At 36.5% G+C, this 21,218-nt stretch overlaps 1 protein-coding gene across 2 annotated transcripts in view; it reads left to right on the forward strand.

Annotated features, from left to right (window-relative positions):
• The window catches only part of Plc21C (Phospholipase C at 21C), a 131,120-nt gene that overhangs the window by 48,197 nt on the left and 61,705 nt on the right, over positions 1 to 21,218 (forward strand). For both annotated transcript variants that reach the window (XM_081758703.1, XM_081758704.1), the window contains exons 8-15: positions 3,010 to 3,179; positions 3,519 to 3,665; positions 5,508 to 5,659; positions 9,712 to 9,876; positions 13,069 to 13,261; positions 16,397 to 16,567; positions 17,508 to 17,717; positions 19,986 to 20,140. In XM_081758703.1, coding sequence (XP_081614829.1) covers positions 3,010 to 3,179; positions 3,519 to 3,665; positions 5,508 to 5,659; positions 9,712 to 9,876; positions 13,069 to 13,261; positions 16,397 to 16,567; positions 17,508 to 17,717; positions 19,986 to 20,140 — 1,363 coding nt within the window. The remainder of the gene's footprint in view (positions 1 to 3,009; positions 3,180 to 3,518; positions 3,666 to 5,507; positions 5,660 to 9,711; positions 9,877 to 13,068; positions 13,262 to 16,396; positions 16,568 to 17,507; positions 17,718 to 19,985; positions 20,141 to 21,218) is intronic.

Genomic DNA, 21,218 nt, shown 5'->3' on the forward strand with positions numbered 1-21,218 from the left:
AAAAAAAAAAAACGCATAACCACGGTGTTTTTGTTTTGTCCAGGTGCACCATCGGAAAAAAACATGAAGATGCCTAACACCAGCATCAAGAACTTCATTGATATAATCAACTAAAAATGAACAAATTTCATTCGGCTCCTTCTTAGCTAAGCCCTTATGATATACATAAAACTTGGCTTTATTGGTTGCAACATCATGAATATTAAAAACATTCACCGTCAACTGTCGTAATTAAAATATTTCTTGAACTGGTATTTGAGGAAGTAGAAGGTTTTGCATAAAGTCCATGCAGATCCCACCTACTTTTTCATCCGTTAAACACCTTTGTTTAATATTTTCAATGGCTTTGAAAAACTTGTTTGATCTCCTTTTATGCACAAGGAGTTCCGCAACATAAACTCTTTTAGCTACATCATTTAAAGATGGACTTTTTTATTTTGACAGACAGTTCCTCACATTTACAACAAGAATCAATCTAAGGCCTCCCAAAAGTTAGGTCAAAATGCTCATGAAATATTTTCAAATAAAACTTGTAATCAACACTCAAGTCTGGATGTTTTTCTTTGAAAAGTTGCTACATAATTCTTACATTAAGGTTAGCGTTCAAGTATTTGTAAGACCTGCTGGTGTAATGGGCTTCTTTCTGGGAAAAAGAGGCTATGTGGTCGTCAATAGCTTTTATGATATGACCTGGTTTAGCGTTCCCTGGAGCATTTGTCATTTGAGAAACAACACATTTCCAGGAGATGAGGTGTTTCTCAAAGGAATTGATATTTTCTAATGCGCCATCAGCATGGTTACTAAGTGGAGGTGAGTTGTTCTATGCGTATTGGATTTGTCTAGCCTTCACCAACAATTTAAGATGTCTAACTCAATTTTGGCCAAAAATGGACATGAGGTGTTTCTCAAATGACTGATTCAAATGTTTATAGTGCTGCCATTGTACACTTCCATGTGAAAATAAGTATGGAAATAAGAGAAGAATAGAGTTCAATAGATGTTCCAATGTGATGCAGTAAGACCGGCTGTAGAGTAGAAGTTTTTTAAAATTTTTATTTATTTATTTATTTATTTATTTTGACCTATAGGAACCGTGTTAAATACTATTTTATAATATTACATTATCTTTTTCTAGGCTTATCTAAAGGACTCACTTCCAAAGATTTCCCCAACTTGATTAGATGTGCCACGCACGTTTTTAGTATATTTTCGGCGCTTGTAACGTAAGAGAATTACTGATTTAATTTGTGTTTGCATCGTTTGAAGCAGTGATGCTATAGGACAAGATCTGCTGTTTAAAATGAGATGTTAGCCACAATACAGTACGTTCAATGGTCTCTTACCGAAAATCGAACCCGTGTAAACCATAGCTAATGAACTGGGGAGGAGGCCTTAAGAGGATGACGTTTACAAGATCGTATATGTAATTGTATGATTCTATTTCAAACTAATATAATAATATAAAATGTGCGTATATAATTGTATTATTCTATTTCATACTAATATAAATAATGTAAAATATAAAGCTCCTTCGTGGCTAAGCGGTCAGCGTATGCACTTTTGGCGTGGGAGACCTGGGTTCGATTCCAAGCGGGAGCTCATGTTGTTCGAATTCTACGTTAATCAGAAGGTCCCGTCTCATATAACTTTGCTGCTTGAAGGGACGTTAAACTCAAAATCAACTCAATTCAATAATAGAAAATATGTATATATAATTCTATTATTCTTTTCAAATTAATATAAATAATATAAAATATACAGTTAATTGGTTTCCTATAACTAGGAATATTTTATATTCAGCATAATTTTCATGGAGATATCTGTAATTAAATAAACTTTTTTTTTTTTTTTTTTTGTATGTGTATTTAATACTATTTTGTGGGACCTTGAATAAAGAGTTTAGAAAAAGACTCAGAAAATGCTTCGTGTGGAATATTGTACTGAATGGGGCAGAAATATGGACATTACGTAAAAATGATGAAAAACGACTGGAAGCTTTCGAAATGTGGGTGTGAAGAAGAATATAGAGAAATAACTGGGTCGAGCGGAAAACGAATGAGAGGGTCTTAGGAATAGTGAGGGAGAAGAAAACAATTTTAGATATTATTAACAAGAGGAACTGGTTGGGGCATTGGCTAAGAAGGAACTGTATCATGAGGAACTTGCTAGAGAGTATGGTGGCAGGGATAGAAGGAGAGGGTGAAGAAGACTACAGTTAACAAAAGAGAAAAATCGTACGTGAAGACGAAGAGGTTAGCGGAGTACCGTGGAGCATGGAAGCTTCTCAGTTGCTGCAAGTGACCTGCCAGTAATGGCAAAAGATGATGATTTTGTATGTGTATGTTTGTGTGTGTGTTCCATCTGTGTTTTATTTATTTTATTTTAACTTACGTTTCGAACGTACTGACTGCATTCATATCAAAGTTTTACTCATTTCGGACATTGTTGTACAATTATTGAAATATAATTTAATTGATACAGTTTTACATTTAAAAAATTAATCAAATATTGTTGTATCTCACGGTGTCATTCAAATTCATAATAAAACCGTTTTCTTAATTATTATTATTAAACAAGAAAAGAATAAGAAATCGGTAATAATTTAAATTTGAATGAAACTGTAAATTATAATAATATTTGATTAATTTTGAAATGTAAAATTGTAACAAATTACATTACAATAATTGTACAGTAATTCCTCAAATTAGTTAAATTGACAATGAACGCAGTCAGTGCGTTTGAAGTGTAAGTTGAAATGAAATGAATAAAACATGAATGGAACACACATACACACACAATTTATTTAACTATGAATACATTAAATGTTTATGGTACCTTAAATTACAGTGTAAACGAAAATTAATGTGGAAACAATACTAATATCAATTTAATAACAATGAGTAAAATTATACACATGTAACACTGATAAAAATAAAATCACTTTAAAAGATTTATATGAAAAATTTCAGCTTTGTATGCAGTTTGAGTAAATGTGTATTTTTTCCATAGGATTGATAATCCCAAGAAGAAGCTTATGACGGCAGACCAGCTGGTTGATTTTCTCAACAAGACCCAAAGAGATCCCAGATTGAATGAAATATTGTACCCTTATGCAAATACAGAACGAGCTAAAGATCTCATTAAGCAGTATGAGCCAAATAAATACAATGCTCAGAAGGGTAAGTGATATTGTAGCGAAAGAATGTAAAATTGAGCAGAGTCGTTTTTATTATATACAAATGTCCTCCATAGTTACAGTAAAACCTATGTTCGGCGAAATCTGTCAAACTAGCATATTACTATATCTGCTTAATAGCTGTGTCAAAGTAACTGGTTGAATTAGAGAGGTAGCCAATTTAACAGGTCTTATCGTGCATAGAAATAAAGTATAACCTTGGGAAACTTAACAAATTGTTTTCTTCAATAACGTGTAGTTTTAGGAAATATACACAAAATAAAGTTTTTCTCAGAAAGAACGAGGTTTTTAAAATTTGTTTTCCTTTTCCTTATTTTTCCAGGTCAGTTGAGTTTTGATGGCTTCTTATGTTACCTGATGAGTGAAGATAATCCTGTAGTTTCTCCATCTAAATTGGACCTAGGTGAAAATATGGACCAACCTCTCTCTCACTACTTTATCAACTCATCCCATAATACCTACCTCACAGGTAAAACATGGTAATAAGTCTTCATTCTTTGAACCTAAGTTATGTAACTCGTATTTTGGTACGTTAGTTTCCTCTTTCAGAGCTTTAGAGCAAAAATGTCGAAGAATTTATCTGAGGAAGAAATACACATACCGACAAGCAGCGATACATATACCATAATTGACACGATCCTAATAATAGAAGCCTGGTATCTGTTAATACAAAAGTTCTCAACTTTTTCCACTGGCGTTGCACCAAAGCATATTAATTATTTATACCACCGTAAATCATACGTACCACCGATAGTGGCTCGCGTACTACAGGTTTAGAAACTGTAGTTTAATACGTAACTGGTGCGAAGATGAGACATTTATGCATTGGTAAGAGTACGTCCGACATGTATGACTTTTGACTTTTGTCTGTAGATTATCAAAGATTTCTACACCAGATACGCAGCTAAGCGCCCTGTGTGAAAAATTGTTTCCTTCTTGGGCTGATTTGTCGATGGTGAGGGATATCTTTCACCTTCGACCTCATTTTATTTCCGGAGGTTCAGTGGTTTTCACTTACCAAACAGCGAGCAGTCACGTGACTTATTGGAACTACTGTATTATTTATAAACACTTATCGACCGTTCTGTGCCCAATATCTATACTTAGCATGTCTGAACGGCGTTCAGAAAAAAAAAAGTTCCCTTTCTTATAAGAGCAACGTTTATTTGCTCAATTTCTCCAGATAATTTTGAATTATTTTTTTAACCGTGATTTCGTTGTTATTCTAAGGGAGAACGGTGGCTTAGTGGTAAGAGTACTTAACCTCTGCTGCGTGTCGCCCCTGGTTCGATCCCTGGCCATGTAAGTTTGTGGTGGCCAACATCATGTCCGTGGGTTTTTTGGTCCTCCCAATTCTCATTCCACCAATTCCCCCATCATTCACTTGCATTAATTATCCGACTCTCTTAGCCTAACAGGCATAATCGTGCGACGTTAAGCAGAAATATTTCACTTGTTATTAATCTATTTATTCTTATTCATATGTTTTAGGTGTTGTTAATTTTGCTTCTAGCACTGGACTTTGAATCTAGCAATCTGAGTTTATATCTCTGTGACAGTGTACGTGGGTTTTATTGGACTTCTGTTTCCTTTCACACACTACATCATATTGTTTTCGTTCATCATCATCATTATCTTCCGTATCTTTGGAGCATAATTGCGAAACATTAAACTCAAAAATAAATAAATAAATCTTCATCTTTATGTATGCAGCAAATTGTTAAGCTAAAACTACTTTCCTCAATTGTAGCTTCTTTCTTAAGCCGAATAGCATAAAAAAGCATCTTCTCAACAAATATCTTTCAGTGGTTGAACTACTACAACACATATACCTTTTTTTCTTGAATTGATACACACAAAACTGTAAACTGTAAAAATCAGTATGTCATACATTTATTTTTCCATAAAAATTTCCCTTCTAAACTTAACCATATTACCATCAAAACTCTCAAACAACAAACACAGAATATCATTTTATTAACAACGTTACTTTTAAAGCTAGTGCTAACTTTATTAACTTTGCTTGCTATTGTTACGTAACACTTCCAATAGCTTTCAGGATAATAATCATGATATACTCTCACTAATCTTCCTTTCTGATTTAGTCGTTTGTCATCATCTTTAGGGTCCTGTAGTCTTTTACTGTTTGCGATACCAACTAAAATTCTGCGATTTCTTAGGTATCCCTCATATACACCGAATGTAATTAAAATTGATTTCTCTGAGGTACCTAGTGTTTCTTATAAGTTACGAGCCTACTCTTTCATTTGTTAACTCAATATGTATAACTAATTTCCTTCTTGTTTTACAGGCCATCAACTTACTGGCAAATCTTCTGTAGAAATCTATCGCCAGTGCCTTCTTGCTGGGTGTCGTTGTGTGGAATTGGATTTGTGGAATGGACGAAACGGTGATCCAATTATTGTGCATGGATACACACTAGTACCTGAAATTCCTGCAAAGGTAACTGAAAAAAATTGTAAATAATAATTATAAGTAAATAAAGTTTACACGCGATTCATTTAGTTTCATATTAATGGTTCAAAAATTATCGATTTTTTTATGTTACGTTGAAACGAAATTAATTAATTGTTTGAGAGTATGTTGAGTCGTAGGAGACATGATGACTCAATGATAGAGCGTCATATGTAGTTCGGAGGATTCCTGGTTCGGACCCCCAGACAGTAAGCATCATATTCGTGAATTCTCTTTATTCTCTCGTCGTCTCCTATGATTTTCGGTGATTTATTTACATTTACCAGTGTCTTCCGTTGATTGCAAGAAATTACTGAGGATACTAAATATTTTATTATCTCTTTCTTTCAAAATGTAGTGTCGTTATATCCTAACTATATATGAAACTGAGCTGACTGACATAAAATAAATGGGTACTTCCGGTTGACGTGAAAAGTTGAAATTTGGCATGATTGTACCTTTTCGGGACTAACCAACAGGGAATACATCCATCCTATATATATATATCTTACAATAGTTGTGAGGTAGTATCACAGACGAGAATACTTCGAGAAAGGTATAATATTTACTGCGATGTTTCATTGCCAATGCTAGTTTGCTTAGGTTGAGACACGTGCCTCTGTGCATCGGAGGTGACCGCTTCACAACGGATTGTAAACGATGGTATTTTTAATTTTTGAAACAGAAAATCCCAAATATGGAACATTTTATTATGTGAAAAAGGCACTATACTAAACTTTATTTAATTTGTATTTATTTTCTTAGTGCGTTTTAATTTATTCCATGGCCAATATTTCAGTCACTAATGATCCTGAGGTCTTTGAGCTCTAATGGGCTAATTGTTGTTAGGAAGAACAATCAAACTGCTTATGTTGATCATATAGCTTAACGTTCTTAATTAATGCGGTTTTATCCTGAATCTAGAATCTAAAAGGTGATTTAATGAATAAAAATATAAATATTTAAATTTGTAAACACTATCTTTTCAAGAGATTTTCCATTGTATCAGTGTTGCCAATTCCAAGGTCTGCCTAGGTTTCTTAATATGTAGAGAATTACCTATATTGAATCTTGCGGTAAAGTTACATGCATATAAGTAATCTCTAAAATAAATATATATATAATATACAGTGTGAAAAAGAACTCCCTAGTTTTATTGTGTCCTAGAATCTGTACAAAGTGACATACCCTATTCTAATTTGTGGTGTTTCATTCATCAACTCTCCAAGTTTGGCTCCCCAGCAGTTGGCAGGTCTGCTTGACCTTGAGACGGCACCAGTGCTGTTTTTTCCTCTGTTTCCTCAGTTCAGCTTAGACAGGCGTGCAGTGCAGATGTGCACTCCGCAATAATGTGTACTCCGCAACAGAAAGTGCAGTGTGTTATTTGGCTTGTGAAAACTGAGTCAGTTATAACAGTGCAACGTAATTTTAGACGTCAGTATGGTGGTAAACTACCTACAGCAAAAACTATCCTTCATTGGCTAAAGTCTTTCAAGGAAACCGGTAGTGTTTTAAAAGCAAAATCACCAAGTACACCGAGAACTTCTGAAGATGTTGAACAGATCCGTATTTCTTGTGTTCGGAGCCATTGGCGAAGAAGTCATTGGCCAGACGTAATCTACAATTAGGAGTGTCTAAAGGTACTGTGTATGATGTGGGTAAAAGACCTAAGTTGCGCGCCTACAAATTGCAACTGTTTCATGAAATTAAACCTACTGATAAAATCGAAAGGTATGAGTTTGCTGCAGACTTTCTACACAGAATTGATGATGATGTCATTTAAAAAAAGTTATCTTTTCTGATGAGGCTGCATTTCATGTCAGTGGAACAGTTAATCGTCATAACTGCAGAATTTGGGGGGAGAGCATCCACATGAAGTTATTCAGCATCAACGTGACTCTCCTAAACTTAATGTCAGGTGCGGTTTGATGGAAGATCATGTGATTGGTCCTTTCATTTTTGTAGAAAAAACAGTAAACGGGGACGTTTACTGTGACGTACTGACAGAATACGTCTTTCCCCAAATGGACGATATTGAGGCGGAAAAGGGGCTTGTGTTTTTCCAACAAGATGGCGCCCCACCTCATTACAGTAACCATGTGCGTGCGGCTCTTGACACTCGCTTTCCAGGAAGGTGGATAGGCAGGGCTGGCCCAATACCTTGGCCACCACGAAGCCCAGACTTAACCCCACTGGACTTTTTATTTTGGGGCCACATAAAAAAATGTTGTGTACAGTGAAAAGATCAGAGACGTCAATCATTTACCGGAGAGAATCGTCGCGGCGGCTGGGACAGTCACACCTGAAATGTTGGTGAACACGTGGCGAGAAGTGGAATATCGTCTCGACGTGTGCAGGGCCACAAATAGATCCCACGTTAAAGTCTACCAACATTAAACAAAACTTAAAGGAATTCTCTTTCATGATATGTACTCATTGATGTAAGTTTTCATTCATTTCCCAATTAAATTTATACTTAAAGCCAGGGAGTTCGTTTTCAAACACCCTGTATAACTTCCAATTAATAAAATTGTGATTGATTTATGGAATTTTCCAAGACTGGGGCAAGAGGAAAAAACCTGGTTCGAGAAAATCTACCGCCCCGGCCATGGCCCATGCTTAAATACTATCCTAGTTAGTATGGTTCTTTTATTCAGACTTGGAAGAACCCATCGGAGTGAAGAAGAGGGTTCAAAGCTTCTGTTACAACAAATGTTTTCCATCGTTATTATGGATCTCAGGTGGAAATTTTTAAATGAGAAGCTCTCGAAGTTTTGATAGTTTCCGTATTAAATGTACTTGTATTACCATGCGACTTTTTTTTCCCCTCTGGAACCAAAGGTAAAAAGTCTATCTGCTAACTAGGCGACACGGATTCGATCCTCTGGAAATGGGAGGTTTTCTGGTTATACCCTCATTCTTTGAGGTTTACAATTACAAGCAAAAACAGAGAGAGAAAATAAAGAAAAAGGAGACAAAACTACCCAATGCAAATTGGACATCCAGATTTCCAAGACTTTATATTTGTTTATTTTATAAAGAAAATTGGTTAATCCAAGTGGTCATATAACATATTGACACATATTGAAGATATGAAAAATAAATAAACAGACTGTAGCAACGAGCACAAGCGCACATTACAGAGACTAAATATTTTCTATCTTACTATATTTTCCGTATTTTTGTATCCATGTTTCTACGCACTAGTTTTCCGTTTTTGTATCATTGTATGCTTTATTCAACATGTTTATTTCAAACTTTTTTTTTTAAATATTTTTTAAATAGTGGGATAGATATATCCTTTATGTTCTGAGCAGACTAATGTAAATTTTAATGATATGTATACCATAAATATACACAGGGTGTTTCAAAACAAGACCGACAATGTTTGGGAGGTGATTCCTGACATCAAGATAAGACAAAAAGTATAGACCAACTTGGGTGCACAAATGCTTCCTTTTGGAGTTACAGGCCTGCCGAAAACATGAAAAAATGAACTTTAAAGGTCCATAGCTCCAAAACTATGGGACCTACCGTAGTCGCGTCAAGACTTCACTTGGAACCAACATGTGTCCCATCCGAAAATACATGTTTCAGAATCCTAAGGTACTCAAACAACAATTTTTATAGAGGGAGTTTGGCTACGGGCCTTTAATTTGAAGTACTCACCAACCACCTCTATAAAAATTGTTGGGGAAGTACCGCAAGATTCTGAAACTTGGATATTTGGATAGGACACACATTAGTTTCTAAGTGAAGTCTTGACCCGACTACGGCGAGTCCGGTTTAAAATTCTGTGAGCAGTCCGGTTTAAAATTCACAAATATGTACCCAGTAAGTAAAGATGTAAATGATAAAAATTACGTAGTAAGTTACTTAGACAGCAAAAAGTGGATGTAGAACAGAAAAGGTGCCTTTTAAGAATATCCTGTAGTGGTCATAAATAGAAATGTTAATAATAATGATAATAATAATAATAATGAAAACATTGTTTGAAGTGTAGTATGTTTGATTTTAAAATTCGTAATCATATTTTGTAGGAAGTCATAGAAGCCATAGGAGAATCAGCTTTTAAGACTTCAGAATATCCTGTGATTCTTTCTTTTGAAAACCATTGCAACCCTAGACAGCAAGCAAAGCTGGCACAGTATTGCAGGGAAATATTTGGAGATACGCTTCTGGACATACCTTTGGACTCACATCCAGTAAGTTAAACTTCTTGAGTGTTATTAATGTCTAAGTAGTTGCATCCGCATTGCTTCATCTGAGTTGTATGCCCTTATATACAACCATATTTGACTGTTCTCTTTACATTAATGGAAACTAAAATTGGCCCTTATGCGATTAGCTTGGTACTCGTACTCTGCAATGAAACTGCCTTTGTTTCATGTCACTTTAATATTCGGCCACCAAAGTGACATGACGGTCTTATTTCTGTATCTCCGCTTTAGAGAACAACAGGGTTGGAAGAAGGGGCATTGTATGTATATCTCATTTCTCGTATTCATATCAGAAAGTGCGAATGGGTATCGGCTTTTGCAGTGTAACACTTCCAATAGAGCAAAAAAGTTGTAACACACTGTCTGGACAGTGCCAGCTGGTCGTCTTTCGTCATGAAAAGGGGGATACCGATAGGTATATTGCTCGTCTCTTGAAAATCCGTAAGCCGAGAGGTCGGCCTAACGAGCTAAATGGACGAGATAGACATGTGATTCTAAGAAGAGTTAAGAACCAGGGTTGGCAAAAGCCAGTTTTTATTGAAAAAAAAACTTTTTTGTTTAAACCATTTTTTAAAATAATTTGCTCTATGTATTTATATTATATATGGACAGAAATTATTTTTTTTCGCCTTGGTGGTATTATGCAACAACGGGGTTATGCTGGAAGGGGTCACATAAGCTTAAAGCGGAATCCAAACCGCTTCTCGACTTACATACGAGAGAAATTGTTTTCCATTTGGACTCGAAACCGGGACTAATTGGCCACAAATGCGATGAGTCTGCCGACTCACTCACAAAGGACTCCTGATAAAAAATACGTTGTACTGATCTTTACATACTTGTTAATATGATTGTCAAGATTCATTTCAGAAGGACAAAAAGATAAACAGTTGCACAAATGAAACCATTATTCAAAATTATACATAAATCGGGAAACTCCCGCCTTTCTATTGGGAAAATCCTGTTATTACTTTAAATGCAAGAAATAACGGAAAAATTCCTTTATTGCTTAGCATGTAAAATTTTATGGTCAACGTATCGTAATCAGTACGCTAAAACTGAGGTATTTAATTATAAATTTAGTATGTAGATATCATTCAATTAAATTAAAACTCCAATCCAAGCTAATGTTGGAAGCTACATAGGCAGTCGATAAATTTTTGCCAATTTCTATCAATATATTTAAGCAGCCGTGGATTCTTTATAAAACAATAGGCAGGTAGGCATACAATTTGGTTTCGTTTCGTATTTTTAGGCTTAACATCCTTATGTAATACCGAGGTAAGAAGATTTTCGCTTAAAGTGACATCCGAACCGCTACTTGTTTACATTTGAAAGAAGAAGGGTTGTGGTTCGATCGAGAATTGAACATGGAACAGCTTGATTAAAAGGTGAAAAGTAGATAAAACCAATGCAGGTGGTTTGATATGTGGAAACGTCACCATGAAGTTCATACGATTTAAAGCGTATTTCGTTTTTAACAGTTTTTTTGTTTTTTAACACCAGTTGGTTTAAACCAGCCAACCCTGTTAAGAACCCAAAATTAAGTGCACCAAAAATTGCAGCAGAATTGTTGAAACAGCGTGGAAAGGATGTATATTCTGAGACTGTTCGGAAAGTACTGAAAAACGAAGGATACCACGGAAGAGCAGCTTTAAAAATATCACTGGTAAAATGGCATCCACGAAGAGAGTCCTTCAGGTTTGGGGACAACTAGAAGTCATTGGTGGGCTAAATCTGATGAGTAGGGTGTTGTGGTTGAAGTTCAATACCATGGCCAGCCAGGAATAAGGCCACAACATCAGCACAGTGTGGCGGTGCATTGCTCATGTGGAGGATGAAATTGTCATTTGCCATTTGTGGTGTTTCTCAGTTGATTTTGGCAACAGTTATGTATCCAAAAGTCTACGAAAAAAAAAAATACTCGCCCGTAATTGTGTGACCTTTCGGAACAGAGTGGAATAGTATCACTCCCTGGGATTCGTAGAAAATAGCGTAAACACCTTTTCATTGGATGCCACCTGATGAAATTGTTTTGGGGCTTTTGAATCTTTGTGTTTCTACTGCATCGACTGTTCCTTTGTTTCTGGGTTGAATAATGGAATCTATGATTCATCGATTTCCAAGCATGTCAAATTTGCAACACTTGATCGAATCCTTGCCTCTTTTTGATCTTTATTAAGCATTCGTGGAACCCAGTGAGAAGAAACTTTTCTTTAGGACTAGTTTGTTTTAATTATTAGTTACATGTTTCCATTGTTACCCCTCGTAGTATGTCTCCTGCATTGTGACACGACTATCTTCCATGATGAAATTTTCAACACGATTAATGTTACCGTCAGTTGATGTTTTTGGACGTCCAGACCTGTGCTCATCTTTCACACTCATTTGCCCTGCTTTGAACTCACAAATTAACTACTTAACAGTGTTTCCACTATCAACACAAATACCCGGTGAGAAATTTCAAAATTACTCGTTGCTCTTCAACCGAAAGTTCCATGTCCCCGGCTAGTATCAGAAACACTTCTTACTCGTTCAGGCACTGTGACTCAACTGCTGCCACATAGTTTAAATATAAAAATAAAAACCTTCACTGGTTAGAGATTAAGGATGGAGGTATGCAATGCCGCAGATGCTTTCCTGAAATGACAAAAAAATTGTGGAATTTAGAACAAAATGTGGCTCGTACTTTTGGTGTACACCTCGTATGTACAGAATACCTCTTTATGCTTATTTAATAGTTTTTGAATGAAAGTGGGACCATGTGATTCAGTGCGTGGGGTCTTTGGTTCGATTCCAACTCGCACCAGCTGGGCTTTGTTGTGGACAAACATTGTGTGAGTGAGCTTCTCGAGGTGAGAGGCAAAATTTTCGAATTGGTCCCTGCGATAGTTCTAATTATTTTTAAGGGGGGGTGGAGTTCGAGTTTTATCTTCCTACCTTGAGAGTTTACTAAACTACTGTATTTTTGGCATAAATTCTAAAAGGTCTTCGTCCCTTCTTTAAGACAAGCATGTATGGTCTCTTCGATATAGTTATCCAAAAATAGATCAAGTCAACTAGGTGAATTTGTATGCGGGACAAACAAGCATTCATATGTGTATCTAAAATTTAAAAATATGAAGGGTTCAAATATTTGATATGTTACTAATATAAAGTCATTGTCTGTCGTTTTAGTTGGAACCAGGTGTCTTACTGCCTTCCCCTTCTTTATTGAAGAGGAAAATAATAATTAAAAATAAGAAGAAAAACAACAGAAAAATGTCGCTGGAATCGGACGGTAGTTTCGAGTATCCAGCTGAAGTGCAGGGTAACGGGGATGTTGCGCGTCCTTTTACTGCTGAAAGTGATAATAAAGAAAACACTGAAGGTAAGTTATTCTCTTAAACAAATGCTAAAAGAAAGACCTATTAGAATTTAATTTAATTTATCGTGTTTACATTGCATTTAGCTCTGGTTGTGACGTAGTATCTCCAACTTCATGTGTATTTCCAACTACCTGTTCGTTATGCACTTGATTTTGACCTAAAAGAAGATCTTTAATTGAATGTATGTACCTACCTTATACAATGCTTAACCTTATCTTCACAATGAGATCACAAGTTGTAAATTAAACTACAAAATTTTCGACAACTCTACTAATATGAAACTTAAGTTGAATGGCTTACTGTGTAATTCGACGATGATTTTTCTTAATAATGAAGTGACTACACTGTCGCTAAGTCGTGCAACAAAAGATATAAAGTAATTGCATATCAGGTGGTCAGGAAGCTAACTGAATGGATTCCTCTTTATTTTGGTTTAATTTGTACTTCAAAGTTATTTTGTTGTTTCCCTTATGTTTGTCCCAAATCTCAATCGTAATGCAAGACATTAGTTAATAGGGATTTGCCATTCAGGAAAGTAACAGAATTTTTATAAACAAGGAATATAATGGAATTAAATTCCACTGCACTTCATTTCACTTAGTCAGAGTACAATGTTTTATAGCATAGCAGATCTGGCATCAGAGTTTAGTGAGAAGGGTCGCAACTTTTCTCAATATTGTAATGTTTCTCATTCTTACTAGACATTTCCGACTAGTAAGTGCTAGCATTACTATGTCTTATATGTTAATATCAGGCTTGTAATTATGAATATTTTTATGTTAATATCAGGCTTGTAATTATAAATATTTTTCTAAGTTTTTTTGCGACTTATTTGAAAACTTCATAGCAGATTTACAATAATTTGCCTTATACAGTATGACTTTTGCCTTTTCTCCAAAGTAAACGCTATGGCCTTAACTTGTTTTTAAATCATGGTCAGTGTCCTCTCTCAGACTCGTAGGGATGAGAATAATAAAGATTTTTATGGTTATATTTCTTACTTCTTCTCGTATTAGAGGCACAAAATGTGATTTAACTTATATTTGGGGTGGTTTGAAATTTGCTCCCTGCTTTTTTTTTTATTTTTTATTTTTTTTATTTTTATTTTATTTTATTTTATTTTTTTTTTATATATATTTCTTTCCTACCAATGTAGCGCTAACGTGTATTTTTAAAACATTGTTGACAATCTTAGTCGTCTACCTCTGACCAAATCACAGGGTGGTGAAGTGCGACTACCATTGATATCTGCTAAGAAGGGCGGAAAAGCTAAAGAGTTGAAAGAAAGAAAATACACATGTATCGAATTCACTGATGTTGAAAAGATATACGCCCTGCGAATATTTTCTGTCTTTCGATGTTTCTAAACAGAAACACAAATACATTAACCAGCCCAAACCGTACGACCATCTGCTACTTTTTAAACGAAGTCGTTGGGATGATGTAAGAGTCATGGGGCCGAGAGGACCGCTTATTAGGTGGTGATAGGAATCTCTCTCGATCAATCAGTGGTGCTTGTGCGTAGAATGGTTAAAGTCGACAATTTATCATAGTTTGATAGGGTCAATTTGTGATGGCTGGACAGCTGGGAACAAAGGTATCGGAAATAATGCGACTTGTTGTGTTCACAAGCTTCTGTGATTAGTGTCCTCCAAAAGTGTGAAAAGGACGGTGAAACATTACCAAACGATAAGGCGTAGTGCGACCACACCCCATTAAATATCGGTCGTCGAAGACTGTCGAGGTTGGTACAACAGGATAGGACGCAAACTGTGGCACAATTAACAGCAGACTCAATAGTGGGCAGACAAACACCGTGCTCATAGCTTTTCTCGGGGTTCTCCTGATTCCTCCCACTTTCTTCATTCCACCATTGCATTCATTTCTCATCACAGTCCCCTTTAGCTTAACCGGCATAACCGTGGAACGTAAAATTTAAGATTTCATTTCATTCAATAGTGGACAAAGCATGAATGTATCTGAGGACACAGTTCACCGTACACTGTTAGATATGGGCCTCCGTAACTGATGTTTCACACGTACCAATGGTAACCGCACGGCATCGTTGATTATGACTGAAGTGGGCACGTGCCTATTGTCAGTAGACCGTCGAGCAATGACATAACGTTGCATGGTCATGGTCCAATAAGTCACAATAATGCTTACGTCACATCTCTGAAATGGTAAGAATCCATTGTATTCTAAGAAAACAGCTCCCGAGACGTGCACAGTAGAATGACGGTATGCCCGTAATGGCTCCATAATGCTTTGAGGAACCTTCACATGGTCATGGATCCAGTCGTGCGCGTGGAAGGCGCAGCGCTACTCCGAGCTATCAGCAGGTCATTGTTGATTGTGTACACCCATTCATATGAGACATGTTTCAAGGTGGCATTGGCATTTTTCAGAACGATAATGCCCCTTGTCATAAAGCCAACATTATGCTGCAATGGTTCGAGGAGTATTGTGGTGATTTCCAATTGTTGCGTTGGTCTCCAGATTCATCCGATCTTAACCCAATTGACGATCTTAGGAGTGTCATTGAACGTCAGATTCGAGGTGATTATGAGATTTACAGGAATTAAGTGATTTGTGTGTGCAGATGTGGATCAAATTTTTCCATTGATAAGAATATTTGTGCTCTCCAAATTTTCATCGTGATTTAAGCAAATGTTATGATCTTTCCAAGGTTAATAATATGGTTCAAACTTTTATCTAAAGATCCTTCGTCAAAATTTACTTTGGCACCTGTATCTTAACAAAGTACGATTCATACATTGCGTTCTCTATTCGCAGTTACGTTTTATAGAGTATTTTCACATTTGGTGTGGAATGGTTTGAGGCTGTCAAATGTTTTAATAGATCTGAAACTGCGAGATCTTGGTCTTTTGAACTCCTTATGTGCTCTTTTATTTTCATTGTCACATTCTTTTGGTCATTCCTATATGTTTGGTTGCAACCTTTTTCACTAAATATGTACCTGACACGCTAAAGTTATCCACATAGAAACTCTTGCGTAAACAACATGAAAATCCATTAATATTAATTGTACCTAGGTATGAACTAGATGGTATTTGTAAGTATTCTGATTTCTTTGAATAAACATGTAATTGTGAAATGTGTGGTTTATCTTTCAGAATTCGTTGAAGAGAACAACATTGAGGAATACATCGATGTAATGAAGTTGCAGGACAAAGTAGTGACGGGGAAAGAAGCAGCTTTAAAGGAATCAGAAGCGGGAGCAGAAATATCAGCGCTGGTTAACTATGTTCAACCTGTTCATTTTATTTCATTTGAAGAATCGGAAGGTAGATGTTCAATTTTAAAATTTAATATTAATGTATTTAATATTGCCTTGCAATATTTCCGAATTCTGTCTAGGAAGCCCAACATTATCAAGGACAAAAAAGTTGAACTGAACTAAGTACATGAGATTTTGATCATCCACAAAAATAGCAGAAACACAATTAAAAGACTACCTCCAAATATCTTTGTTCTGGAAGAAGTGTGATTTAATCAGTTCTATTCAACTGTTGTGTGTTGTGTTTAGCTTTTCATCCTTGATAATGCTGCGCGCTTTCCACCAAAAATTTGAAAACAAGATATTGCTTCTGTGTGTTAAAATTGGAAGGCGCATGAAGTTAGCGTCAATCACTTAACTTATCGCACCGATTTTGCCAAAGAAAATTTCTTTTGAACGTAGTTGGACACTAATTTAATATGATTCGTAGTTCCCACATTTCCTTGATTTTTTTTTCTTTGATGTATTCGTTCTGACAGTGTCTAAATTAAATAAAAGCATTGTTTAATGCAGAGCGTTTAGTGATTGATGGGGAGTTTAGCGTCCTTTTCAGTACTGAAACTATATGAGGTGAACCTACAGCTTAATACGAGAGCCGAACCATATGAGCTCCCACCAAAAATTGAACCCGGTTCTCCCGCACCGAAGCCAAACCATATAGCCACGAAGGAGCTCAAAGACCGTTTAGAACATGTTATGATGGAATACTGAGGCGACTTTTTTAGTCGAAAAGTATTGTTTGAATTAAATAAAATTTAAGAATTTCTAACTTTTTAAATATGCGACTTCATGAAGATTGCACAGCATTTGCAATTTTGTTGGATAATATTAATTAATTGCACAAAACTAACTCTGAAGTGTGTTAGATAACCGCAACTAGTCAGTTTTTCCTAGTAATGTTCACACAGCAATATTATCATTAATCTTTATGTTTTATTCATTTTTAGCGAAACGCATGTATTGTGAAATGTCATCGTTTGACGAGAAAGAAGCTACAATGCTTTTAAAGGAGAGACCAATAGACTTCGTAAATTATAATAAACGTCAATTGAGTAGAGTCTACCCATCAGGAACGAGATTCGATTCATCAAATTTCATGCCTCAGATGTTTTGGAATGCTGGATGTCAGTTAGTGGCCCTCAACTATCAAACGTTAGGTATTGTTATATTTCTGCTAATTTTACTATCAAATTAATATAGAATTAAGTTACGTTATATTCTGGGCTTGAATCCTAAGGAAGAGGATGATTATACTAGCATAATTAATTCATTTTAGTGCATATATTTAAAAATATCCGTCATCTTTTGTTTTCGTGTTTCGTTTCATCTCTTTTTAGGTTAAACAGTACCTTCCTACTGGCAGACGGCCTACAGTTAGACAATACTTTTCCTTTGACCTAAAGTTGACCTAAAGGACTTAATGTGATATTGATTCTACATTACATTGGTAGAATCAGTATTAGGTTACATAAAAGTCTTCGGTGAAGAATGTGCCAAGTTATAATAGAGTGAGTATAGTTACAAGTCGGTAGCATCAAAATGTCCCAGGTATTTGCCACATTAAATGGTCCAAAAATCTCCAAAATGCCCAACAGTTCTAAATAACCTATTATAAAACTTCCACAAATTCGTGCGAATGCCAGTTTAGCCAATGTGGATTTTATTTTCATTATTATTTTTTAATGTGAGACGTAAAAAATGACAGGCGCAATGAGACATGTTCAATCTTGGAAATTATATTTTTAGATTGTAGTAAGAAACGAAAGTAAGTGAGGTAAAAACCTTCCGTTCGTTCTCTCTCTTTCTCTCCCCTTGTTATTCTTTCCTTTTTAGTGATTACATAAAGTAGCCAAATGGACACTGATAAATTAATATAAATGGAGTGTTATTATTTTCAAATATGAGCGTTTGTTATTTTTCGTATCTCTGTTAGTCGATTATAAAGGTAACCAAGGAAGTTCTGTTACTTTTTGTGGAGGTCTGTGTTCCATTGGCTCTCACACCGTAAGTTGAATGCAAATGGTGATACGGCGAAGGTCAGTTGTTGGTGTGGATATATCCAACATACTACCTAGTTGTGGTTGTTCAGTTACACCGTGAAATTGTGTAAGAACAGAGGGAACATGGTCCTCCACAGAGCGTCATAAGGGCGTATATGCAGTACGAGTTCAAACTGGGGTCAAACGCCGCTGCAGCGACACAGAAGATATGCCAGGCTTTTGGTGAGGGTATCGTGACTACGCGGACAGTGCAGCGGTGGCTTAACAAGTTTAAGGACGGTGACGAAACACTCGAAGGCGCACCACGTGCAGGAGGACCAATACATGTACAAAATGAAGATCTTTAGGCAGCAATTGAGGCGAACAGTGGCTAGACATGTGAGGAACTGGAACTACAATTCAATGTGAGTGGAGTAATCATTCGGCAGCACCTCCATCAACTTGGGAAGCATTACAAGTTGGGTTGATGTGTCCCACGTGATTTGACTCCGAGCCAGAAAGCAACGTGAGCAGACACCTGTGTTTCTTTGCTGTTTCGTCTGAGGAATGAGCTATTTCTGGACAGTGTTGACATGTGATGAGAAGTAGGTCCTGTACAGCTCTACGGCGCCGTCATCATTGGTTAGTATCCAGCGAACCGGTTCCAAATCAGCTGAAACCAGCATTGCACCACAAGAAGGTGGTGGTATTGGTGTATATTTGGTGGACTCCTCGCAGCATCATACATCGGGAACTGCTACCAGCTTGTCAGAGCATCATTGCAACTGTGTACTATCGGCAGTTGAGCCGTGTTCAAGAAAAAATCAATACTCTGGAGCTGCACTTTTGAATCGTAAAGGGTCCTCCTGTTACAGGACAACGCTAAGTCCACGTGGCTAGGATGACCCGGGATACCATTCTACGCCATGGATTGGAAACTATTGCATCCGCCATACTCCCCGGGCATTGCACCTTCCGATTATCACCTGTTCCATTCCTTGGACAATCACGTTAGAGAATGCCAGTTCAAATCCCTAGTAGTTGCAAATTGCACTTGATACCTTCTCCGCTTCACGGCCCACCGAATTCTACCGCGATGAAATCCATGGCCTTCCAGAACGTTGGCAGAAGGTCGTCGATGCTGATGAGGGCTATTTTTGATCTTCAGGTACGTCTTAGATGACATATCGATGTTTTGAAGGTGGTGGGTAAAAAAACGACGAAACTTTGTTAGTTACCTTTATAATATTCATATTTCTTACTAAAGAACTTTATTCCTATGCATAGATTGAATTATCAAATAGACTTTTGTGTAAAGCCTTTGTTGGATGTCTATATGTGTTAAATCTTAAATATAAGGCCAAAACACTTTCAAAACAATAATGCATTAAATATAAGAAAGAAGTATAAATTTGGTTGTTTTCAGTGTGTTTGTTATGTTTCTAGATTTGGGAATGCAGTTAAATTTGGGCATATTCGAATACAATGGAAGATGTGGGTATCTGTTGAAACCTGAGTTCATGAGGCGAGAGGATAAAAGCTTCGATCCGTTTGCTGAATCTATCGTAGATGGAATAATTGCTGGTACAGTGAAAGTCAAGGTATGTTTCAATAAATTTATTTTTGTATCTGTAAACGTGTGAACATAAGTTTATATATCATTGTTTGACACTTTTCGTTCTCATATATATACCACACACTTGAAAAAACAACATACAAAATATGAACTTCATAGTTGAGATTAAGGACTGGCTGAGGTAGAACAGAGAACAGAAAAATTGCACGTGCGCTACTTGTACTTCTGCCTCCAAACAAGTAACAGTACTATCTTGTAGTACTGTTCTCAGTGCCGTGCCGTGGAAAATCAGCGCCTAGGGCGAGAGTATACGACGGCATCCCCGTACATACGAGGGAGGTCGACAGACCAGACGCGAAGCGCCACCATGGTTGGCGCGAATCGGAAGAAAATTTTCAAAAATAAACCCGGCTTTTCCTTGATTTTGAGCACTTTATTACTTCTTTCTTCCATTTTATATATGGGGGGCGCGGTGGCTCAGTGGTAGAGCGTTCACCTCTGGTGCTTGGGGTCCCGGGTTCGATCCCAGCCCCCGCCAAGTGAACTCTGTGGTGGACAAACACCGTGCTCGTGGGTTTTCTCGGGGTTCTCCCGTTTCCTCCCACTTTCTTCATTCCACCAATAGGTCTCCTTTAGCCTAACCAGCATAACCGTGGGACGTAAAACTTAAAGATTTCATTTCATTTCATTTTTTTTCCATTTTATATATGTACACATCCATTTTCCTAACATGAGTAACATTATAGGACCACTTCCTAAAGCAGGGAAAGGATTTAAGTACATACTAGTTTGTACTGATACGTTGACAAAACCAGTTAAATTAATACCGTTATGTGAAACCACAAGTAAGTTCATTGCTAAATACTGCTGTTGATCTAAAATATTCAAAATAATTTTTCCTCTCTTTTTTCTTTTCCTTCTTCTCTTTTTCCTCCCGAATTTTTCTCCCTTTTACTTCGTCGCCCCTCTTCCTCCCCAAGGCACGGACGGTACTGACATCAAAGCGTATTCTTGGTTAGTCGAAAAAGTGCGAAAATCTCCTTTGATTTTTTTCTTTTTTTCATTGAACGATCCTAAATGCAATAGATAAATACATCTCTTAT

This window comes from Thermobia domestica, chromosome 5 (genome assembly GCF_964235325.1).
Source record: "Thermobia domestica chromosome 5, izTheDome1.hap1.1, whole genome shotgun sequence".
Taxonomy (NCBI): domain Eukaryota; kingdom Metazoa; phylum Arthropoda; class Insecta; order Zygentoma; family Lepismatidae; genus Thermobia; species Thermobia domestica.